The 18,522-nt window shown below is 54.2% G+C and overlaps 1 protein-coding gene across 2 annotated transcripts in view; it reads left to right on the top strand.

The window, feature by feature from the left end:
* Positions 1-5,294: 5,294 nt before the first annotated feature.
* HAUS7 (HAUS augmin like complex subunit 7) overlaps positions 5,295-18,522 on the top strand; it is a 29,948-nt gene continuing 16,720 nt past the window's right edge. The window contains exons 1-4 of one of the 2 annotated variants that reach the window (XM_044763316.2): positions 5,295-5,515; positions 6,383-6,498; positions 10,850-10,917; positions 13,106-13,167. In XM_044763316.2, coding sequence (XP_044619251.1) covers positions 5,405-5,515; positions 6,383-6,498; positions 10,850-10,917; positions 13,106-13,167 — 357 coding nt within the window. In that variant the 5' untranslated portion in view covers positions 5,295-5,404. The remainder of the gene's footprint in view (positions 5,516-6,382; positions 6,499-10,849; positions 10,918-13,105; positions 13,168-18,522) is intronic. The other variant, XM_070502064.1, reaches the window with a different exon arrangement.

The following is an 18,522-nucleotide window of genomic DNA, read 5'->3' as shown; positions in this document are numbered from 1 at the left end:
ACTTTGCATGCCCTCTTCCTGTTGCCAGCAGTTTCTTCCCTAGAAAAAACCCATCTTATTTTAATGCCATTGAAACCTCAGAGGACCTGGTCCCAATTAAACACTTTTCTTGCAGACGCTTTTGTGAGCACTAAAGACATCAGCCCATCCAGATTCAGGCCTCGTGCTTCTGTGCCCAGGACCTGGCGTTCCTGAGCAAGCGAGTGAGTGACGGAGGGAGGGAGAGACAGACAGACAGGAACAGAGACAGGGAAAGGAGAAGGAGGGAAGGGGAACCAGAACCCCAAATGGGACAATGATGGCTGGGGATGAGGTGGGGGGTAGTGAGGGGAACTGGCGGTCACGGAACAGGTGCCAAGGCCTTCAGCTGCTGGAGTGTGGCCGCCCCTGGAGAGCGTGGAGGGAAGGTGGACTGGAGGGGGCCGAGTGCAGCAAGGGCGGCTTTGGGGCAAAAAGGTCCCAGGTGGCCCATGTGGCTGGGATGTGGCCGGGTGGCGGGAACAGGACCAAGGTCGGGATGGGAGCACATGAGAGCCACTTTCCCATCCTCTTTCCCCATCTAAAATCCCAGTTGGTTCCTGCCAGTAACGTGGGCCCCACTTGACTCCCTTTGGAAGGTGCCCCTGCCCCTCCAGGTGGGCATGGAGGGGCCTCAGAGGACAAAGGCTGAGCAGAAACTGGGGCTCGTGCTCAACTGGGGGCCAAGGACAGGCAAGGCGAGGTTGAGTGCCCCCTCCCCCGCCCAGCCCTCCCAAGCGGGCACGTTCATGTTCCAGTCCTGGCGCCCGTGTCTCCAGCTCCAGACGCATGTGACTCAGCCTCGCCGGCCTTGCCAAGCCGTCTAGACCCGAGTGTCTCCCCGCGGAGGGGGCCGTCCCGCCCGCCATTTCCTCTCCCGCCGCCGGGGGGAGGCTGAACCCCCGCGCACGTGCAGCCGCGCGCGCCCCCTCCTCCCCTGCGCCGCGTGCACGCGCAGCCGTCCCGGCCCAGCTCTCACCGCGCCGGGCACCTGCCCCTCCTCCCGCCCCACCGCTGCAAACCCGGAGCGCGAGGGCGACAGCAGGGAACCCAGCGGCCCCCAGGCGCCCAGCCTGCCCCCCCATCTGTGGGGCATGGGGCCAGAGGACAAGTGAAGACCCCAGCTGTGGCCTCTCCCCCTCCCCCGTGTCTGTTCCCACTCCTAGCTCCATTGGGGCCAGGAGCGCACTCGTGGGTACACCTCTGCCCACGTGGCCTGGCTGGGTCCACACCCCGACAAATGCTTTGGGCCTGAAGCAAGATTCGCCCTGGGAGGGGATGGACCCCTAGGAGTGGGCTGGGATCCCACTGGGGTCCTGGACGTGGGAAAGTTGCTCTTGCAGGAGCTTGTGGCCTGGGAGGGGGTGGTGTCCCGTTGGCCCCAAGTACCCGTCGGTGACAGCAGGAGGTGAGGGTGGGCCCTAAAGCAGGGGTCCCCAGGCAGGGCCACGTTTGAGGGAGTGTGAGGGCGGCACTGCCTAGGGTTCCCACGGGTGGGAAGCCATTTGCCTCTCTCAAGGGCTGGCTCTCCAGCTGCCCCTGCCTTGGGTTGCTATGGTCCCTGCCCCAGCACAGGGACCAGAAGTGACAGGAAGAGGAGGCCAAGGTCCTAGGGCAGCCACTGCATCCTCATGTGCCAGTAGACTCTTAATGTGGATGCAGAGTCCTAGAATGAGAGCATTCTAGAATTAATTGGCAGTCATCAGTCAGCTCCTAGGTTGAGTCTCATCTGCCCAGTGCTAGGCCTAGAGACCACTAGACTCCCCCAAGCCCACACGTGTGGCAGGCCCATGTCTGTCAGGCCCAGGGTGGCGGCGCTGGAGTCTTCTGGACTTACACGACTCCAGTAGGGTGTATTTGGCCAGGCCAGTCCCCAGGGCCTTGTGATGGGTGAATGACAGCCACCCGAGAGAAAGCATCATTTTTGTGCTAGGAATCCTTCCAGTCTGATTGCCCATTTTAAAGTTTGGCATCTCTGCAGCGTTTCGGCTCTTCCTCCTCTCCTTTGCAAGGGTCCCCCACTTTCATGTTCTCCACCACTCCTCCCATGTGCATGAAGATGGTTTTTGAGTGGGCTCCTGGCTGGCACAGACGGCGTGGGCTAGCTGCAATACCTGGGTGCCTGGGTGGCTGGGTGATCAGCAGCCCAGTGTAGCAGCTCAGTGGGGAGCAGATGAGAGAGGTCTGGGAAGGAGGAGGGGAGGAGAGGGAGGGACAGGAGGAGACAGCCCACTCACTTTGCTTCTCCTGGGGAGTCTTGAATTCAGACCATCCTCAGCCTTACCTGTTAGCCTGTCTCATTTCTCCCTGAAATCCAATGCCAGGCACCACCACTTCTCCCGTGGACCTGATAAGGTTCTCATCCCATAACTGAATTCTCCCCTGAAATGTCTCACGTGCGCGCGCACACACACTCCCCACTTGCCTTTTCTTCAAGAGCCTGCATTTGGTTCTCACCACCTGATGGACGTGGTGAGGAATCCTTTGATCTCCTTTTCTTACTGGGGAATCTCAGGGGGCAGGAAAGCAGGGGTGGGGGCGACCGGAGGGAGCCTGCATCCCTCAAAGGCTCCCCCCTTTCGGTGGCAGGAGTTGATGGGGTCCTGTGGAACAAGGCCTTCAACCCTTGTCAGATGCAGCAGAAGCCAGTCTGCCTTCTCTTCCTTGCTGGAGAGGTAAACCCTTGAACTTCAGCTTCCTTTGATTGGCGATGTTTGTTGGGGGGGGGGTGGGGTGCTCAGGTGAAGATTCCCCCGTACCCTGGGGTCTGCTGGGACATTGGGGCTGAGATACTCTCGGGGCCCTTCCTCTTGCCCAATGCCCTGCTCCACCTACAGCCCGCTGCTCCAGGGTGGGGAGGCCATTGGGTGAAGCCACTTGCTTGGTTATACATTTTTGCGCCAGGTGCACAAAGAGAGGGGCTTCATGTGGCCGGCTGCCTCGGCCTCCACAGCCTGCCAGCCCATCCCTGGCACAGTGGAGTCAGGGCCTGTCAACTGGCCTCATTTTCCAACCAGTTTTCCAAGCCCTGACACATGGTGGAGGCCCTGCTGGGACCCATGGCCAAGTTTCCCCCACAATCAGGACGTTGGCTCTTGCTGAGTGCGGTGCCCAAGTCTGCCCAGGGCCCCACAGTCTCTGCTGCCCCTCCACCCCGCTGCATCCCTTCCCAAGTGGATGGGTCCTTCAGCTCCATTTTTGACCCCTGAGCCACCCAGGCCTCCCTCACAGAACCAGGGGCCCTGGGAAGGAATGCCCCTAGAGAGCTGTCCTCCCCTTCCTCACTGTAGCTATCCACCCCTCCACATCCTTACCCATTTCCCGGGGCCTGCACATCTCAAAGACAGGGAGCTCCCTTCCTTTCCAGGCAGCTGGCTACTGTTTCGACATTGCTCTCCGGGAGAAGTGCTTCCTTGTATTGAGCTTGAGTCCACATTTCCAGAAGCTTCTACCACTCAGCCCTTTCTTCTCCCTCCACCCTGAGAGGCCCAGCAGCCTCTGTTCCCATCCCAGCTCCCGGTCTTTCTGGTGGAGGATGCCTGGGAGGTGCCACGACCTGGGGTGGCATGCACAGGGAGGCTGCAGCCTCTTCGGCAGCCGTCTCCACGAGCTGAGGGCTGGCCAGCAGGGCCTCTGTGGAGGAGGATGGATCCCACGACCCCTTAGGATGGTCTTCTCCCCTCAGGGCCCTGGCAATCCCTCCATGTCCCACCCCCTGCCACTGACAGAGCTACTGAGTTGGGGGAAGTGCTGCTTAGAGTATTGGCTCCATCGGGCCGGGTGGAGAAGGGGAATTTTCCAGAGTACACAGGAGCTGGTGAGGATATGGGGAGGCTGGGGGAGGCCACCACACTGCCGTGGTTTCTCCCGCCAAATTCCCCAGTCCTAGGAAAGATCCACAGGAAAACCCACAAGAATTTGAACGTCTGAGCTGGGGCTGTGATGGAAATGAAATTTTTTAAAAAGAAAGAAAAACAAAAATAGAAAAAAAAGATTTAAAAAAACAACCCAACTTCAGCTGCCAGAAGGGCCCAAGGCAGCAGCCACGTCGGAAGGAGGAGGGGGCCTTAAGGTGCTTTGCACATCACTGGGCCCCTGGGCCCCCCGGGCTGGGGCTGTCCCTTCAGCTCCAGTTCCTTAGACTAGCTTGGAATTCCATCCGTTCCTTTGGGAGGGCATCAGGCTCTGCCTCACAAGGCCGGGCTGGGGTCCCTTCCTGTTAGCCCAGACTCCTACCTACACTCAGACGACTGCAGTTGCCTCCTGCCAGGTCCCTAGGTCTCCTCGCCTCTAGACCTGACCCCTGATCCTACCCTTCAGGAGATGGCCGGGCAGGGCACAGAGGAGGGATAGCCCCTGGAGGGGACTGAGGAGGGCCGGCAGCAGCTGCCTGCCGCTGGCTCCCCACTCCCTTGGCACCAGCCGCTCTCTGCCTCCCTCCTACCTCATCTGATCCACAGGCCCCAGGGATGGGGGCCTTCACTGAACTGGGGGCTTCGGAAGTCTGGGGGAGGACGGGCTGACAAATTTCATTGCAGATGCACTGAGTTTGCGGGGCCTGAGAGATGCAAAGAAATTTGTAAGTGGACAGGGCAGAAAAGAGCCACAGAATCTTCCACTAAGGTCAAAGACAGACAGACTGGGGGGGAGAGGGAGGGGGAAGTAGGAGGACCCAGCATAATAATAGTGAACATGTACATAGTTCTTTTTATGTGCCAGGCATTGTCCTAGGTATTTCAAAGGAATTATTACCTCATTCCATCCTGACAGCAACTTAATGAGGTAAGTGCTCTCATTATCCCCCTTAGGTGAGGGCAAGGAAGCACAGAGAGGTTAGGTAACCTGGCCAAAGTCACACAGTTAGTGAGTGGTGACGCTAGATTCGAACTCAAGAAACTTTCCTCTAACTACAGCCATGTGGGAAACAGGAGATAGAGCCCGGTGCTGGGAGATGGGAGGCTCAAGTCACAGTTCCGTCCTGCGCCCAAGGCTCCTCTTCATCCTCCAGGGGAGAACCCGACCAAGGCAGGAGCGCCCTCTCCTGGAAGAGGCTCGCCCTGACGCGCCCTGCGCCCCGCCGCCAGCAGGGGCGACGCGGGCCAGACGGGCGACAGAGAGGCAGCTCCGTCCCGCCCTCTTCCGCGGGCCGGCGTCCCAGGCGGCGCCGAGGCGCGGAGCTGCGGCCTCAGGGGCAGGCGCGGTGGGGGAGGGGGGCCGCCGCGGCCGCGCGCTCCAGCCCTGGGCCCGGTCCCGCCCCGCCCCGCCCCGCCCCGCCCCGCCCCGCGCAGGCAGGTGGGCGGGAGGATCGCGGGGCTTGCGCGTGATTGGCAGTCGGGCCGGCCAGTGAGTCCGCGGCGTGGGCGGGGCGCGGCTGGAAGCGCGAAACATGGCCGGGCTAGGCGCTGGCGGCCGCGGCGGCGGCTCCTGCGGCTGCTGCGAGGACGAGAGCGACGACGGCATGTTCGAGGCGGCCGTGGAGGTGTTCGCGAAGCTGAAGGTGCCGCGGACCCAGGGAGCCACCTGGGGCGGCGGGGGCCGGGTGGCAGGGCGGGCAGGGCCTGCAGCGGAAGTTGGCGGCAGCGCGCGGCCCCTGTCGCGGCTCCGGGCCGTGCCCCGCCGCGGGCGCGGCTGGCTGGGCGTCCGTCTCAGCGCTGCGGGCGGCCGGGGCCTCCGCTCTTGCCGGCTCCACGGCCCGTGCCTGCCAGTGCGCGTCGGCGCCCAGCGTGTATTGCACCATCACTTGGGTCGCACGGAACTCTCCCGGGCGCGCGAAGCAAGTGCAAAGACGGGGAGGGCCCAGGCCCCGGGCTCGAGGAGCTCGCGGAGTCTAGGGGGAGACGGGCGGGCCGAGTCCGGGCCACCCTGTCGAGTCGGCGTCAGATGCCAGCGGTGGCAGAGGTGAGGAAACCCGCCCCGCAAGGTCTAGTAGCTGTCCCAGGTCCCGCACGTCCCGCCCCCGCCTGGTCCCCTCCTCGCCCCCTCCCCTCCTCTCCCCCCACTTTCCGAAACCATGGTCCCCTAGCCGCGAGCCTGGATCGGAATCTCGCTAAAGCCCCTAGTGGCTACTAGGTCAAACTGCTACACGAAGCCCAGAGGGGCCAAACTTGAAGGAGGTGGGGTGGCAGCCTGAGATGAGAATGAGGGCAACTTAACTCTGGGCCAGATGGAGGGAGAGCGCTGCGGGTGTGCCGGGCGTGCACAGTGGGGTGGGGAGCGTGTGAACGCTGACAAGCCCCTTGTGTGCTGGGCGGCAGGGGGCGTGTGTGAAGGAAGGAGCACCAAGAGCACGATTGCAGAGGTGAGTTTCAGCCCTTCAGGGATGCGGGCTTTCTGGAGCTTCTTGGCTTTCCCTTTCCTTGCTTAGGACCTCAACTGCCCCTTCCTCGAGGGTCTTTACATCACAGAGCCAAAGACTATTCAGGAACTGCTGTGCAGCCCCTCGAAGTACCGCTTGGAAATCCTGGAGTGGATCTGTACACGGTAATGTCGTTGTTTCTTCCTTCCCCGCCCCGGGGGTACACCGGGTGCCACTGAACCCACCGGAGGAGGGTGGGGTTTGTTATTGGTATAAGTAGCTGTCCTCCCAGGGGGCTCCATACCCTACCACAGGGCACTGTGAGAACAGCTACTTAGGTTAAGAGGTGCCAGCTTTGGAGCCATGCTCAAGTTTGGGGTGGAAGTGCCTCCCACCCCCCCCCCCCCCGCAGTGCTTCAGCCTGTCTGTTTGCTACCTTGCAGAAGTGCTGAGCTTGGCTTCAGAGCATTTTTCTTGCTTTAACTCCTAGTTTCAGAGCTGGCAGGGACCTGAGAAGTGATCGACTGCAGTCCTTTCATCTTCAGACTGGGAAGCCGAGGGTCAGGCTACAGGCATTAACTGTCTCGGGCCTTCCCACTAAGGAGTGAGTGAAAAGCAGGCCTAAGACCCCGGTTCCCAGTCCTTCAAGTCAAGGTGCGGCATGGTGTGTGTGCTTGGACAGTGCAAGGGAAGCAATGCCTGCCCAGATGGCAAGGGGAAAGATCCAGAAAGTCCTGCAGAATGTCTGCTCCTTAGGAGCAGCAGCCCCTGAGCTGAATGTCTGTCTTAAGGCTCCAGTGGGGAAGGCTTGCCCATGCCTTCTGTGGAGCACAGATCCCGTGCTATTGGGAGAGACCCCTCAGGGCCCTCCCTGGAGAGGCCGTGCTCAGTCAGTATGGCAGTCTCTCATGAGGCCAGGCCTGGACCTGCCCCTCTTCAGCCTGACCTGTCTGCCCTTGCAGCTGAGGAAGACGCCTGGGCAGGAGCCTGGTGGTGGAGCAGCACCCAACTGGTGCACTTGCCAGGCCATGGGACCTCAGCAGACCTGGCCCTGGGCTGGGTGTCCTAGGCACTGCCGGGAGGAAGGAGGAGGTGTTTTCATGTTTGAACCTCTGCGTTTCCAGCAGCCCCTCCTGCTGCCTTCCAGGCCCTTCCCCAGGCCTCACCCCAGGCCTCGACACACCAGTGCTCTCATAAGCTTTGTTCTTGCTGATGTTGTTCTCCCTCCTGGAAGTACCCTTCAGGTCTCTGCGTGTCACACATACTCCTATACAGCCTTCAAAGGTTCAGCTCACATGTCCCATCTCCTTTTAAAAAGTCTCCAGTTCCCAGGACAAGATGTATTCCTCCTTCCCCTGAACACCCATAACCTTTTGAGCGCACCTCTGCCAGAGCCCTCAGCCCGTTGGTTCTCTCTTGACCTGCTGTCCTCTCGGGCTCTCCAAAGCACTGGGAGCTGCAGAAGGGTGGGCCTTCCCCACCAGCCCCAGCCCACAGTATGATGTTGTGCATACCCGAGACATGCTCCAGGCTATGGGCAGACAGGCAGGTACATGGACACACGCGCACCCGTGTGCCACTCCAGGCACCTCAGACATGGATGGGTGTCCTCAAGGTACTGGACCTTAAGTGGCTGTAAAAGGTGCAGACACAAATCCCAGTGTTGGACACACCTCTGCAGGCTCAGTGCTGTGGACGATGGCAGGGAGGAGGTGGCATTTGATCTTGGAGGGCACAGGGAATGGTAGGTGCTCGTGTCGACAGGAGCGGGGAGTTGAGGTGTGGGAGAGAGAGCTGGGCAGCGGTGGCCTGGCTGGCAGCTCAGGGCAGCCCATGTGGAGCCTTGCGAGCCATGTGAAGGCCTTGGGGCTTTGCGCTCTGGGCAGGATCAGCATGGGACCGGGGAAGCGACATACCGATATTGGCATTTTGGCAAGGTGATTCAGGGGTTCTGTGGCAGATGGATTTGGCTGGAGATGGGGAGACCAACATGGAGGGTGTTTCATCAACCCTGGGAAATGATGGCAGATGGCTCCCGTGACAGCTACTGCGAGCCTTGGAGGGACCAGCATCTAGTCCAGGAAGCTGGGAGGAGAGACAGTAGTGGGTGTGGCCTAGGCTAGTAGGTGGTCTTGAGCATGCTCCCAGCAGGAGAGGGTCTCGAGGGAAGGAGCCCAGAAGCTGGGGACTGGGTTGCTCTGCTGGCCAGAGAGAGCTGGGGGGGATCTGTCTGTGGCTGCGCTCCTCAAATGCTTTTAGTACTTCTTTCAGATATAGGAAACCAAATCCTTTTAAGCAGCAGCCAGGGAACGCACGCTTGCTTTTTATGATCCAAGCTGGCAAAAGTGCCGTAGGCCTTTCAAGGGCCTGAGAAGAGGATTGGGCAGCATTCAGCTTCCCCCAAATTTCATGCTGGCTTTCTCTGCACATGGCTTTACCATTTCAGGCCTCCGTTTAGGGCCACCTTGTTCACCCCTCTCCGGGAGGAACCCAGAAGCTGCCCCCAGTGTTGGCCCTCAGCGGGGTTGGGGCTGAGCCACAGGGTCCCCTGGGTGGCTGAGTTCCAGGCATGTGGTCTGCTTGGCCTCCCAAAGGGCTGTAATTGCTTTCAAGGCTCTGAGCGCCATTGGTTTCTGCCCTGCTCCCTGCTGCTTCAGGAAAATCAACTTTATTGAAAGCCCTTTCTGAGTGAGGTCACTTCAGCTTGTGTGGATTTGTTCTTTAGTGTTTTGAAGTGGTTTGCTGTGGTCCAGCCTGTGCCTGCTGGATCGCTGAGTGCTCTCTGCTCCTTGGCGCCTTGTGAGAGAGAGAATGTTGCCCAGCAACTGGGCCCAGGGGCCAGCCTCCTAACATTTCACCCGGTGGGGGCTCCTTCTCCTCCTTCCCTTTGTGCCCTGGCCCTCTTTGGCCGAGTGAGTGGTTGCTGTAATGAGTCACGAAGACAGGTGGTGCAGCTGAGGCTGCTGGGTCCAGCCGCTCTCTGCTGCAGTCCTACAGTGTGGGGCCCCAGGCCTCAGGTCCGCGGTGGCCCTGCTAGCTCCCAGGGCCCCAGTATGGTCATGGAAGGTGTGACCTGGGACGCAGGTCTTGGAGGCATGGCCCCGGGGAAGGAGCAGTGAGACCTCTGACTGCCACGGTGCCCTTTCCCACCACGCTGAGTCAGGACATCCCTAGGGCTGGGGCCCTGGCCCCCACACTGCGCTGGCAGAGTGGAGTCCGGCCCTAGCTGTCCAGTGGAAAGAGCCTCTTTATCTTCACATGGATAGGGCCTGCCATGGCAGCTAGCTCCTGGGGCTCCCTGGCAAGCAAGCGTTGGTCTCAGCAACTGGAATGACATTCCCATGGCCTCTGTGCTGTGCCGGGCCCGGAGCTCAGGGCTGGGACTGCAGCGCTCAGACCCTGCCCGCTCTTGGAGGAGACCCAGCGGGAGGCCTGAGCCGTGTGGTACTTGTGACGCGTGCCAGAGTTTTGGGGCCCTTACTTTTGGCTGCGGTCTGTGTCTGGAAACAGTTCTGCCTGTCAGCTCAGTGTCTTAAGGTGAGATGCTTTCGAGTGGCCACTGTCCTGTTTATCTGTGTGGTGTCATCAAAGCCAGGGCTCCACCAGGCCAAGGGGGGCAGCTGGGATTACCGTCTCCCCACCTGGGAGGCTGGGGCTGTGACCCCAGAGCCCATCACACTAGGAGCCCTCAAATGGCTGAAAGCTGTGAGCTGGAGCAGCAGTATCTCCTGCTGATTTATGCTTTTTCTCAGCTCTGTTGAAAGAGCTAAGCGTGGGCATTTACTAATGGCAGATTATTCCGTGGCAAGAGGCCGTGGTCACTCGTTCATTTATGCTCCCTGGCCCCCTTCTCCGTACTGGCTGCTGCTTGGGCCCACCCCAGAAATACAGGCCGTAAAGCCAGCTCCTGGCCTCGGTGAGCCCACAGTCTGAGAGGGAAGAGCCTAGCGGCAGGACAGTGCCTAGGCCCCTCTGTGATGGAGGAATGCCGAGGTGGCTGCCTTCTGGAGCCAGTGCTGTCAGCTGTGGGCTTCGCAGGATGAGCCGGAGCGGACTCGGTGTGCTGTGGCCAGGTGAGAAGAAAGCTCTCTGTGACGAGAAGAGAGGGGACTCAGGCGGGGCCTGCAAGGCTGCCAGAGCAGGAAGGGCCTCACTGGATATCCTGCAAAGAAACCTGCCCCGTGATTTAGAGAAAAGCCAGCCCCTTGGTTCCTTCTGAGAAAGAGCTTGGAGATCTGAGGAATTCAGTTTTTCCCTCTTGGGCAGTCATTTCATTTTTTTTATTGTGAGAATTTTAATTTCAATATTCAAAGTCACATTTCTTAGGTAAACTTTCAGCAATATTTTGGTTTTTGTTTCTTGATAAGTTATGGTCTTGAAATTCATATCACATAAAATTATCTGTTGTAAAGTGACATTTCAGCGGCGTTTAGCACATGCACAAGTCATCCAATTTTTAGATTGTGTGTAGGGAGGGGTCATGAGGGAGCCTCTGTGGCCCGCTCAAGCCTCTCTGGTTTTGCTCTTTCCCTGCAGGGCCTGTCCCTCCTGGCAGGACAAGTTGAGCTCGCTGAAGGCGACCCCGGCTGAGGTGAAGATCCAAGGTGGGTCTGTGTTACGGGAGTTTGGAGCTGGGTGCTGGATTCTGGGCAGTTCTGAGCTTGTGCACAGCCTCCTTAGCGGTTGTGAATTTCCCATTGGACTGGTGTTTTCTTCTGGATGGTGCACACGCCGTGGATACTGTGAGCCCTTCTTGATGCGTGGGAGAGCTCCTCTCGTAGGGGCATGTGAGCAAGGCCGAGGGTGTGTCTCCCTGCCAGCCCGCCCACCAAAGTGCTCTGGGCAGAGATGGCCTTCTTGCCAGTGTCTCCGGTGGTCTGTCCTCTTCTCACTGGGGCTACAGGTGGCTTTCCTGAGAGCATGCTGGGCAGCTCTGCATCAGGGCTGTCTTGTAGGCACTTCTTTCCTATCTTTTCTTGGGAAAAACTGCTCTTAACCCAGTAGTGAACATTAGGTGAGGGGAGCAAATTGCAGTCCTCAAGTTGGTGGCTAACTCTTCCCCTTCACAACGGTATCTCTAAAAGTCAGATTTCCCATGGGCCTGCGTTTGGCCCACCCACTAAAGGGTGGGAGAACTGGATCCTGGGGTCCTGCTCCATGCCCAGCTGGCACTGCCAATTCACTTATTTGGGGACACTTGTCCCCAAGGCTGAAGTGGGCCAGAAGAACAGGTCGTCATGTCTTGGAGCCTGCAGGGCTGGTCTGCGGGCAGGCCCAGGCTGCCCAGAAATGCTCCCCTTCTCCCCAGCGCCATTATGTCCAATACTTTCCTGCTGATGGGACCACGTCAAGGCCGAGCGAGCCTGACCGTCAGACCACACCTGAGTCCTCCAGTACACACATGCACAGCTGCTAGCCCTGGCCCTTAGCCCAGTCACAGCCTTGACCTTGCCATTCGCAGCCTCAGTTTCCTCTTCTGTAACGTGTGGGTGATAACCTCACCCTTGCTCGTGGGAGTGCACGGAGTATCAGAGCAGGTGGTAGACATGAATGCTTGTTAAAGAGTGTAAGTGGTAGAACCCGGGATGAGTAAGGGGTGAGCATGCCTGAATTCATGTGACAAGTGTCTGTGGAGTGCCCGTGGTGCCCCCCGTCCTGGCTCAGGGCTGGTGCTGCTGCTCTCATAGAGCTTCTGTGCGCTGGGAGAGACGGGATAAATGAAGAAGGCAGCACCATCCAGAAAGCCAGGGGAGGGCAGAGGGGTGCCTGGGTGGGCCGGGGGAAGGGTGGTACTGTTGACACCAGACAGCTGAGGAAGGCCGCAGGGTTAAACAGACTTGCAGGAAGGGAGGGAGCGAGCCTGGCAGATAGCAGGAAGAAGAGTGTCCGGGGTGGGAAAGTAGCGAGCGCGAAGGTTCTGAGGTAGGCAGCTCTGAGGGACAGCAAGGAGGCCAGGGAGAGGAGTGATGGAGCACTGAGCCTTCGATGTGGGCTAAGTGAGAGAGGGCTCAGGGAGGACAGAAGGATTTGGGGTGAAGGGCTGTGGGCAGAGCAGGTGTGCTTGGGGCTATAACTGCATTTGTACAGCATTTCTAGGATTACAGATGCTTTCACGTGAACGCTCTGCTTGCTTCCTGCTCCAGCCCTTCCAAATTAGATGCCAGAATTATGCCTGTGAGGGGTAGGGTGTTGCCGCAGGGCTAGGTGAGGGGTGCAGAGCCGGCATTGACCCCAGGCTTTCTGGTTTCAAGCCCTGCCCTTTCTCTGTATACCAGATGGTTACTCAGGAAGCGCCCAGGGCACCCTGGAAGATGTGGCTGGGCAATTCCTGCACCCTGAAAGGACTGAGTTTCCCAATCTGTAAAATGGAGCTGAGGCCCACCTCCTAGTGTTGCCGGCAACCTCTGGAAGGGCAGCCCACAGCATGTTTGGGAGGTTCTCTCACCTCTGCTGGTTCCTCAGGTAGTTGGCTGGTTTCTCTAGAAGCCAGAGTTCTCTATGGAAGAGCATGGGATGCAACCCCTTATTTTCAGGCGAGGAAACTGACGCCCAGAGGGGGGCACTGACCCGGTGCAGGTCACTCAGCAAGAGGCAGTCCTGACACCTGGATGTGTCGTCCACCTGCCTGCTTGTCTACCAGAGTCTTCCGGGCCTGACCCTGCCTCGTGGGCGCTGGGCCTGCCTACACTGGAGTAGGAGCACCCTCCCCAGGGAAGTGCTTGGCACCCTGCGTGTTTGTGTACCCTCTGGGTGCACAGTGTCTGCAGTAACAGGATCCTTGTGTTCTGACAGAGATGGTGAAATTAGGCCATGAGCTGATGTTATGTGGGCCGGATGACCAGGAGCTCCTGAAGGTAAGAGAGGGCCGTCTCTGTCCCCACGGGCCTGGGGCCTTGGTGAGGCTGAGGTGGGGATGGGAGGGGTTTCTTGCCTGAGGCCTGGGAGCCAGCATCTCCAGCCCCTGCTCTTTAGCCCCCTGTGGCAGGAACCCATAGGATTCCCTTGGGTAGACTCCAGCCATCCCTAGGGCTGAGGTGGGAGGGTGGCTGAGGAGGCCAAGGAACATCCCTGGCTTATGATGACCAAAGGGACAAGAGAGTGCATCCTGTCCTTGGTCGATGACTTCATACACACTGGCACTGTAGTAAGTACTTTACATGCCAGTAACTGTCACACCCACCCTTGGCGGTAGGTACTTGTCTTAGGCCCATTTCACAGTGGAGGTCACCCAGTGACAGAACCTGGGCTCAACCCCAGGCCCTGGCTTCCGAGCCCACACCCTTTCCCCCAGTTGCTCCCTGCCACCAGTTTCTGTACAGAGGTGGCCCGAATTTACCTCCGCATCAAAGAAACTCTAAATTTTTTTTTTAATTTTGAAATAAATGTTTCCACATTTTGACTATTATAAATAACATTGCTATGAATGTTCCCGTATGTGTTTTTGACTGAAGATGTGTTTTCGCTTCTCTTGGGTATATAGCTAGGAGTGGAGTTGATGGGGCATGTAATAACTCTACATTTAACTTTTTGAGGAATCACCAAACTGTTTTCCAAAGTGGCTGCACCATTTTATGTTCCCACCAGCAACGTTGAGGGGTCCAATGTCTCCACTTCCTCACCAACCATTGTTATTGTCCATCTTTTTGATTCCAGCCATCCTGGTGGGTGTGAAGGGCTATCTCACTGTGGTTTTTTTTTTTTTTTTTAAAGATTTTGTTTTTTTCCTTTTTCTCCCCAAAGCCCCCCAGTACATAGTTGTATATTCTTCGTTGTGGGTCCTTCTAGTTGTGGCATGTGGGATGCTGGCTCAGCATGGCTTGATGAGCAGTGCCGTGTCCGCACCCAGGATTCGAACCAACGAAACACTGGGCTGCCTGCAGCAGAGCGCACGAACTTAACCACTCGGCCACGGGGCCAGCCCCTATCTCACTGTGGTTTTAATTTACATTTCCCTGATGACTAATGATGCTGAGCAGCTGTTCATGTTCTTATTGGCCATCTGTGCATCTTATTAGGAGAAATGTCTCTATTCAGTTCTTTTGCCCACTTTTTATTTGGGTTTTTTTTTTATTGTTGAGTTGTAAGAATTCTTTATATATTCTGGATACAAGTCACATCAGATATTTGATTTACAAATATTTTCTCTCATTCTGTGGATTGTCTTTTCACTTTCTTGATGTATCCTTTGGAGCACAAAAGTTTTTAGTTTTGATGAAGTCCAATTTATTTAATTTTCTTTTTATTGTTTGTGCTTTTGGTGTCCTATCTAAGAATCCATCACCAAATTCAAAGCTGTGAAGATTGGCACCTATGTTTTCTTCCAAGAGTTTTATAATTTTACCTCTTACATTTAGGTCTTTGATCCATTTAGAGTTAGTTTTATGTATGGTGTAATGTGTGCGTCCAACCTCATTCTTTTGCATGTTGCTGTCTGGTTGTCACAGCACCATTTATTGAAAAGGCTGTTCTTTCCTCATTGAATTGTTTTGGCACCCTTGTTGAAAATCAACTAACTGTAAATGTGAGGGTTTATTTCTATATTCTCTATTCTACTCCATTGACCTATATGTCTGTCCTTATGCCAGTACTACATTGTCATGATTACTGTAGCTTTGTAGTAAGTTGTGACGTGTAAATCCTCCAACTTTGCTCTTTTTTAAGATTGTTTTAGCTATTCTGGGTCCCTTGAATTTCCATATGAATTTTAGAATCAGCTTGTCAATTTCTACAAAAAAGCCAACTGGGATTTTGATGAAGATTGCATTGAATCTGTAGGTCACTTTGGGGAGTATTGCCATCAACAGTGTTACATCTTCCTATCCATGAACATAGGCTGTCTTTCCATTTATTTAGGTTTTCTTTCATTTCTTGCAAAGATGTTTGGTAGCTTTCAGTGTACAAGTCTTGTACTTCTTTTGTTAAATTTATTCCTAAGTATTTTATTCTTTATGGTGGTACAGTAAATAGAATTGTTTTCTTAATTTCATTTTTGTATTGTTCATTGCTAGTGTGTGGAAATACAATTGATTTTTGCATATTGCTCTTGTATCCTGCCACCTCACTAAACTTGTTTATTAGTTTGAATAGTTTTTTAGTGGATTCCTTAGGATTTTCTCTATAAAAGATTGTGTCATCTGCAAACAGATATAGATTTATGTCTGCCTTTCCAATTTGTATGCCTTTTATTTCTTTTTCTTGCCCAAATGCTCTGGCTGGCACCTTCAGTGTAATGTTAAATAGAAGCGGCAAGACTGGGCATCCTTGCCCTTGTTCCTCATCTAAGAAGGGAAAACATCTGATTTTCACCATTGAAGATAGCTGTGGGTTTTTCACAGATGCTCTTTATCAGGTTGAGGATGTTCCGTTCTATTCCTAGATTAAGTGTTTTTTATCATGAAGGGTGTTTGATTTTTGTCAAATGTTTTCCCTGCATCTACTGAGATGATCATGTGGTTTTGTCCTTTATTCTATGCTTCCTTCATTTGTGACGTACCAAGTTTCCTTTTGGAATATTTCACTTCTGTCTGAAGAACTGCCTTTAGCAATTCCTTTAGAAGTAGTTCCAAATTCTCTTAGATTTCATATGAGTATGTCTAGTTCCCCTTCATTATTGATGGATATTTTCACTGATACAGAATTCTGGGGTGGAATTTCTTCTTTCTCCATGGATTCCAATGAGAAATCTGCAGTCATTTGCATCATTTTCCCTCTATGGGTCATGCGTTGTTTTTTTTCCGCTACTTTGAAATTGTGTTCATTGCCATTAGTTTTCAGTAATTTGATTATACATTTATGGGGAGATTTCTTTGAGTTTGTCCTGTTTGGATTCGTTCAGCTTCTCAAATCTGTAAGTTTGTGTCTTTTGTCAGACTTGGGAAGTTTTCAGCCATTATTCCTTCAAATATTTTTTCAGCCTACATGCTTTTCTCCTCTCTTTTTGGGCCTCGTATGACACACATAGTAAGCCTTTTGTTATTGTACCACAAATCTATGAGGCTCTTAATTTTTTTTTCAATCTTTTTTCTGTCTGTTGCTCATATTGGATAGTTTCTGTTAATCTGTTTTCAAGTTCACTGATTCTTTCCTCTGTCCCCTCCATTTTGCTGTTGAGTCCCTCAGTGAGTTTTTTATTTTAGTTATTCTGTTTTCCTGTTCTAAAATTTCCATGTGGTTTCTTAAAAAAAGTATTTTCTGTTTCTTTGCTGATGCTGTCTATTTTAACTTTTGTTTCAAGAGTGTTTATTACTTATTCAGCTTTTTTATAATGATTGCTTTAAATTTGTCAAGTAATTCTAGTGTCTGTGCCATCTTGCCATTGGTGTCTGTTGATTGTCTTTTTTCATGCAAGTTCAGATTTTCATGGTTCTTCATGTGCCAAGTAATTTTGGATTGCGTCCTGGACATTTTGACTATTACTTTGACTCTGAGTCTTGTTAAATTTTATGGAGAATGTTGATAATTTGTGTTTTAGCAGGCACTTAACCTGGTTAAGTTTAAGCTACGAGTCCAGCCCTCTTCTCTAGCCTGTGGTCCCAGCGTCAGGTCTATTTCCACAGCCTTTGTGCTGCTATTCAGGCCCGTCCTGCATGTGCGCCACCCAGTGGTCTGGCTGGGACCTGGGCAGCACTGGTCTCTCCCCTGGTTTAGTAATCGAAGTCTTAGGTATGCTCACCAAGACCAGATTCACCCTTGCACAGGTTGGGGTGAGCCCAGGTGTTCATAAACGGATTTACGGGTCACTTTCCCAAGCTCTTCCCTCCATGTCATCTCTTTGATACTCGCTGGTTCCCGGGGAAAGGGGCTCTCCTTTTCCATCCTCCAGCCATAAACCACCCAGGTCTGTGACTGCACCACAGCTGTAGGAGAATGGAGGAGAAGAAGCAGTCACAGGGTTTGGCCCCATAGCTCCATGAATGGAGAGGAAGGTCTCCTGTCCTCAGAGTGTTCATTCCACCTTTGTTGCTGCTGCCACTCCCGCCATGATATTGCCTGGGGTCTGAGAGAACAGAGAAGAGGGAGAGAAGAAAGGCCGAGGATTTCTCCCAGTGTCTCCGAGCGCTCAGGGTTCCCTTTTCTGGAGCTTGCCATCTGTACCACCATGCTCCCTTTTGAGTTTGGGCTGAGCAGAGTTCAGGGCTGGGGAGAGTGGAGGAGAGAACACGGTGTATCACTGCCCGTCTGAGCGGAAACTGCGGCTTCGGGTCTGCCTCCCTGACACACCTGCTCACAATGACTTTTCCGAGACTGCAGACGCCTGCCACGTGTGTTCTGGCCTGCTCTGAGGGGTGGGCGTTCGGTGGGAGAGGACAGTGGTCCCTCTATCTTACCCGGAGCTGTAACCTTTCCCTTAGTTTTTATTAAAAATTTTTTATTGTGGTAAAATGCACATAGTATAAAATTTACTATTTTAACCATTTTTCAAATATTTCCCGGCAGGCCCTGAGGGAAGCCTGCTCTTTTTTTTTTTTAACATGTTTTTATTATGATAAAATATGCAACATAAAATTTACCATCTGAACCACGTGTAAGTGTACAGTCAGTGACATTAAGCACATTCACAGTGTTGTGCAACCACCATCACCTTCCATTTCCAGAACTCTCTTCTCCATCTTCCCAATTTTTAAGCCATTTTAAAGCATAAAATTCAGTGACATTTACTACATTCCTGATGTTGTACAACCATCGCCTCTGTCTAGTTCTGGAATATTTTCGTCACCCTAAAAGGAGGTGCCCTGCCCTTGAAGCAGGCACTGGCAATCCCTGCTCTCCTGTCTCTGTTCCACAGCAATGGAGGCACACGCTGTGTGGCCTTTTGTGACTTGCTTCTTCACTTGGCACAATACTCTCAGGCGCCATCCATGTTGGAGCATGGATCAGTACTTCATTCCATTTTAAGGAATAAGAAATAAAAGCAAAAGAAGAATTTACGTTGGCATTATTGAGAACTGGGAGTTGGGGCACAAGAGAAAGGAGATATGGGAGTAAGATTATTAAGTTTGGTCAAAATCAAACCATGTAGTTTGGAATTGGAATAGGGAATGTCAGCATGAGCGCCTAATATATTTTACCTAAAAATATGTGTGTGTATGTATATATGTGCATTGCTTTGCTTTGTCCCCTGAAGAGGCTGAGAACAGTGACACCCCAGTTGTAACACAGGCTTGGGGCAGGAAATGTACCAGTTGAATCAGGGACACCTTGTCACACCA

This window comes from Equus asinus, chromosome X (assembly GCF_041296235.1).
Source record: "Equus asinus isolate D_3611 breed Donkey chromosome X, EquAss-T2T_v2, whole genome shotgun sequence".
Classification (NCBI taxonomy): domain Eukaryota; kingdom Metazoa; phylum Chordata; class Mammalia; order Perissodactyla; family Equidae; genus Equus; species Equus asinus.
The sequence above is the reverse complement of the archived record's forward strand: the minus strand, read 5'-3'. Positions and strand labels throughout refer to the sequence as shown.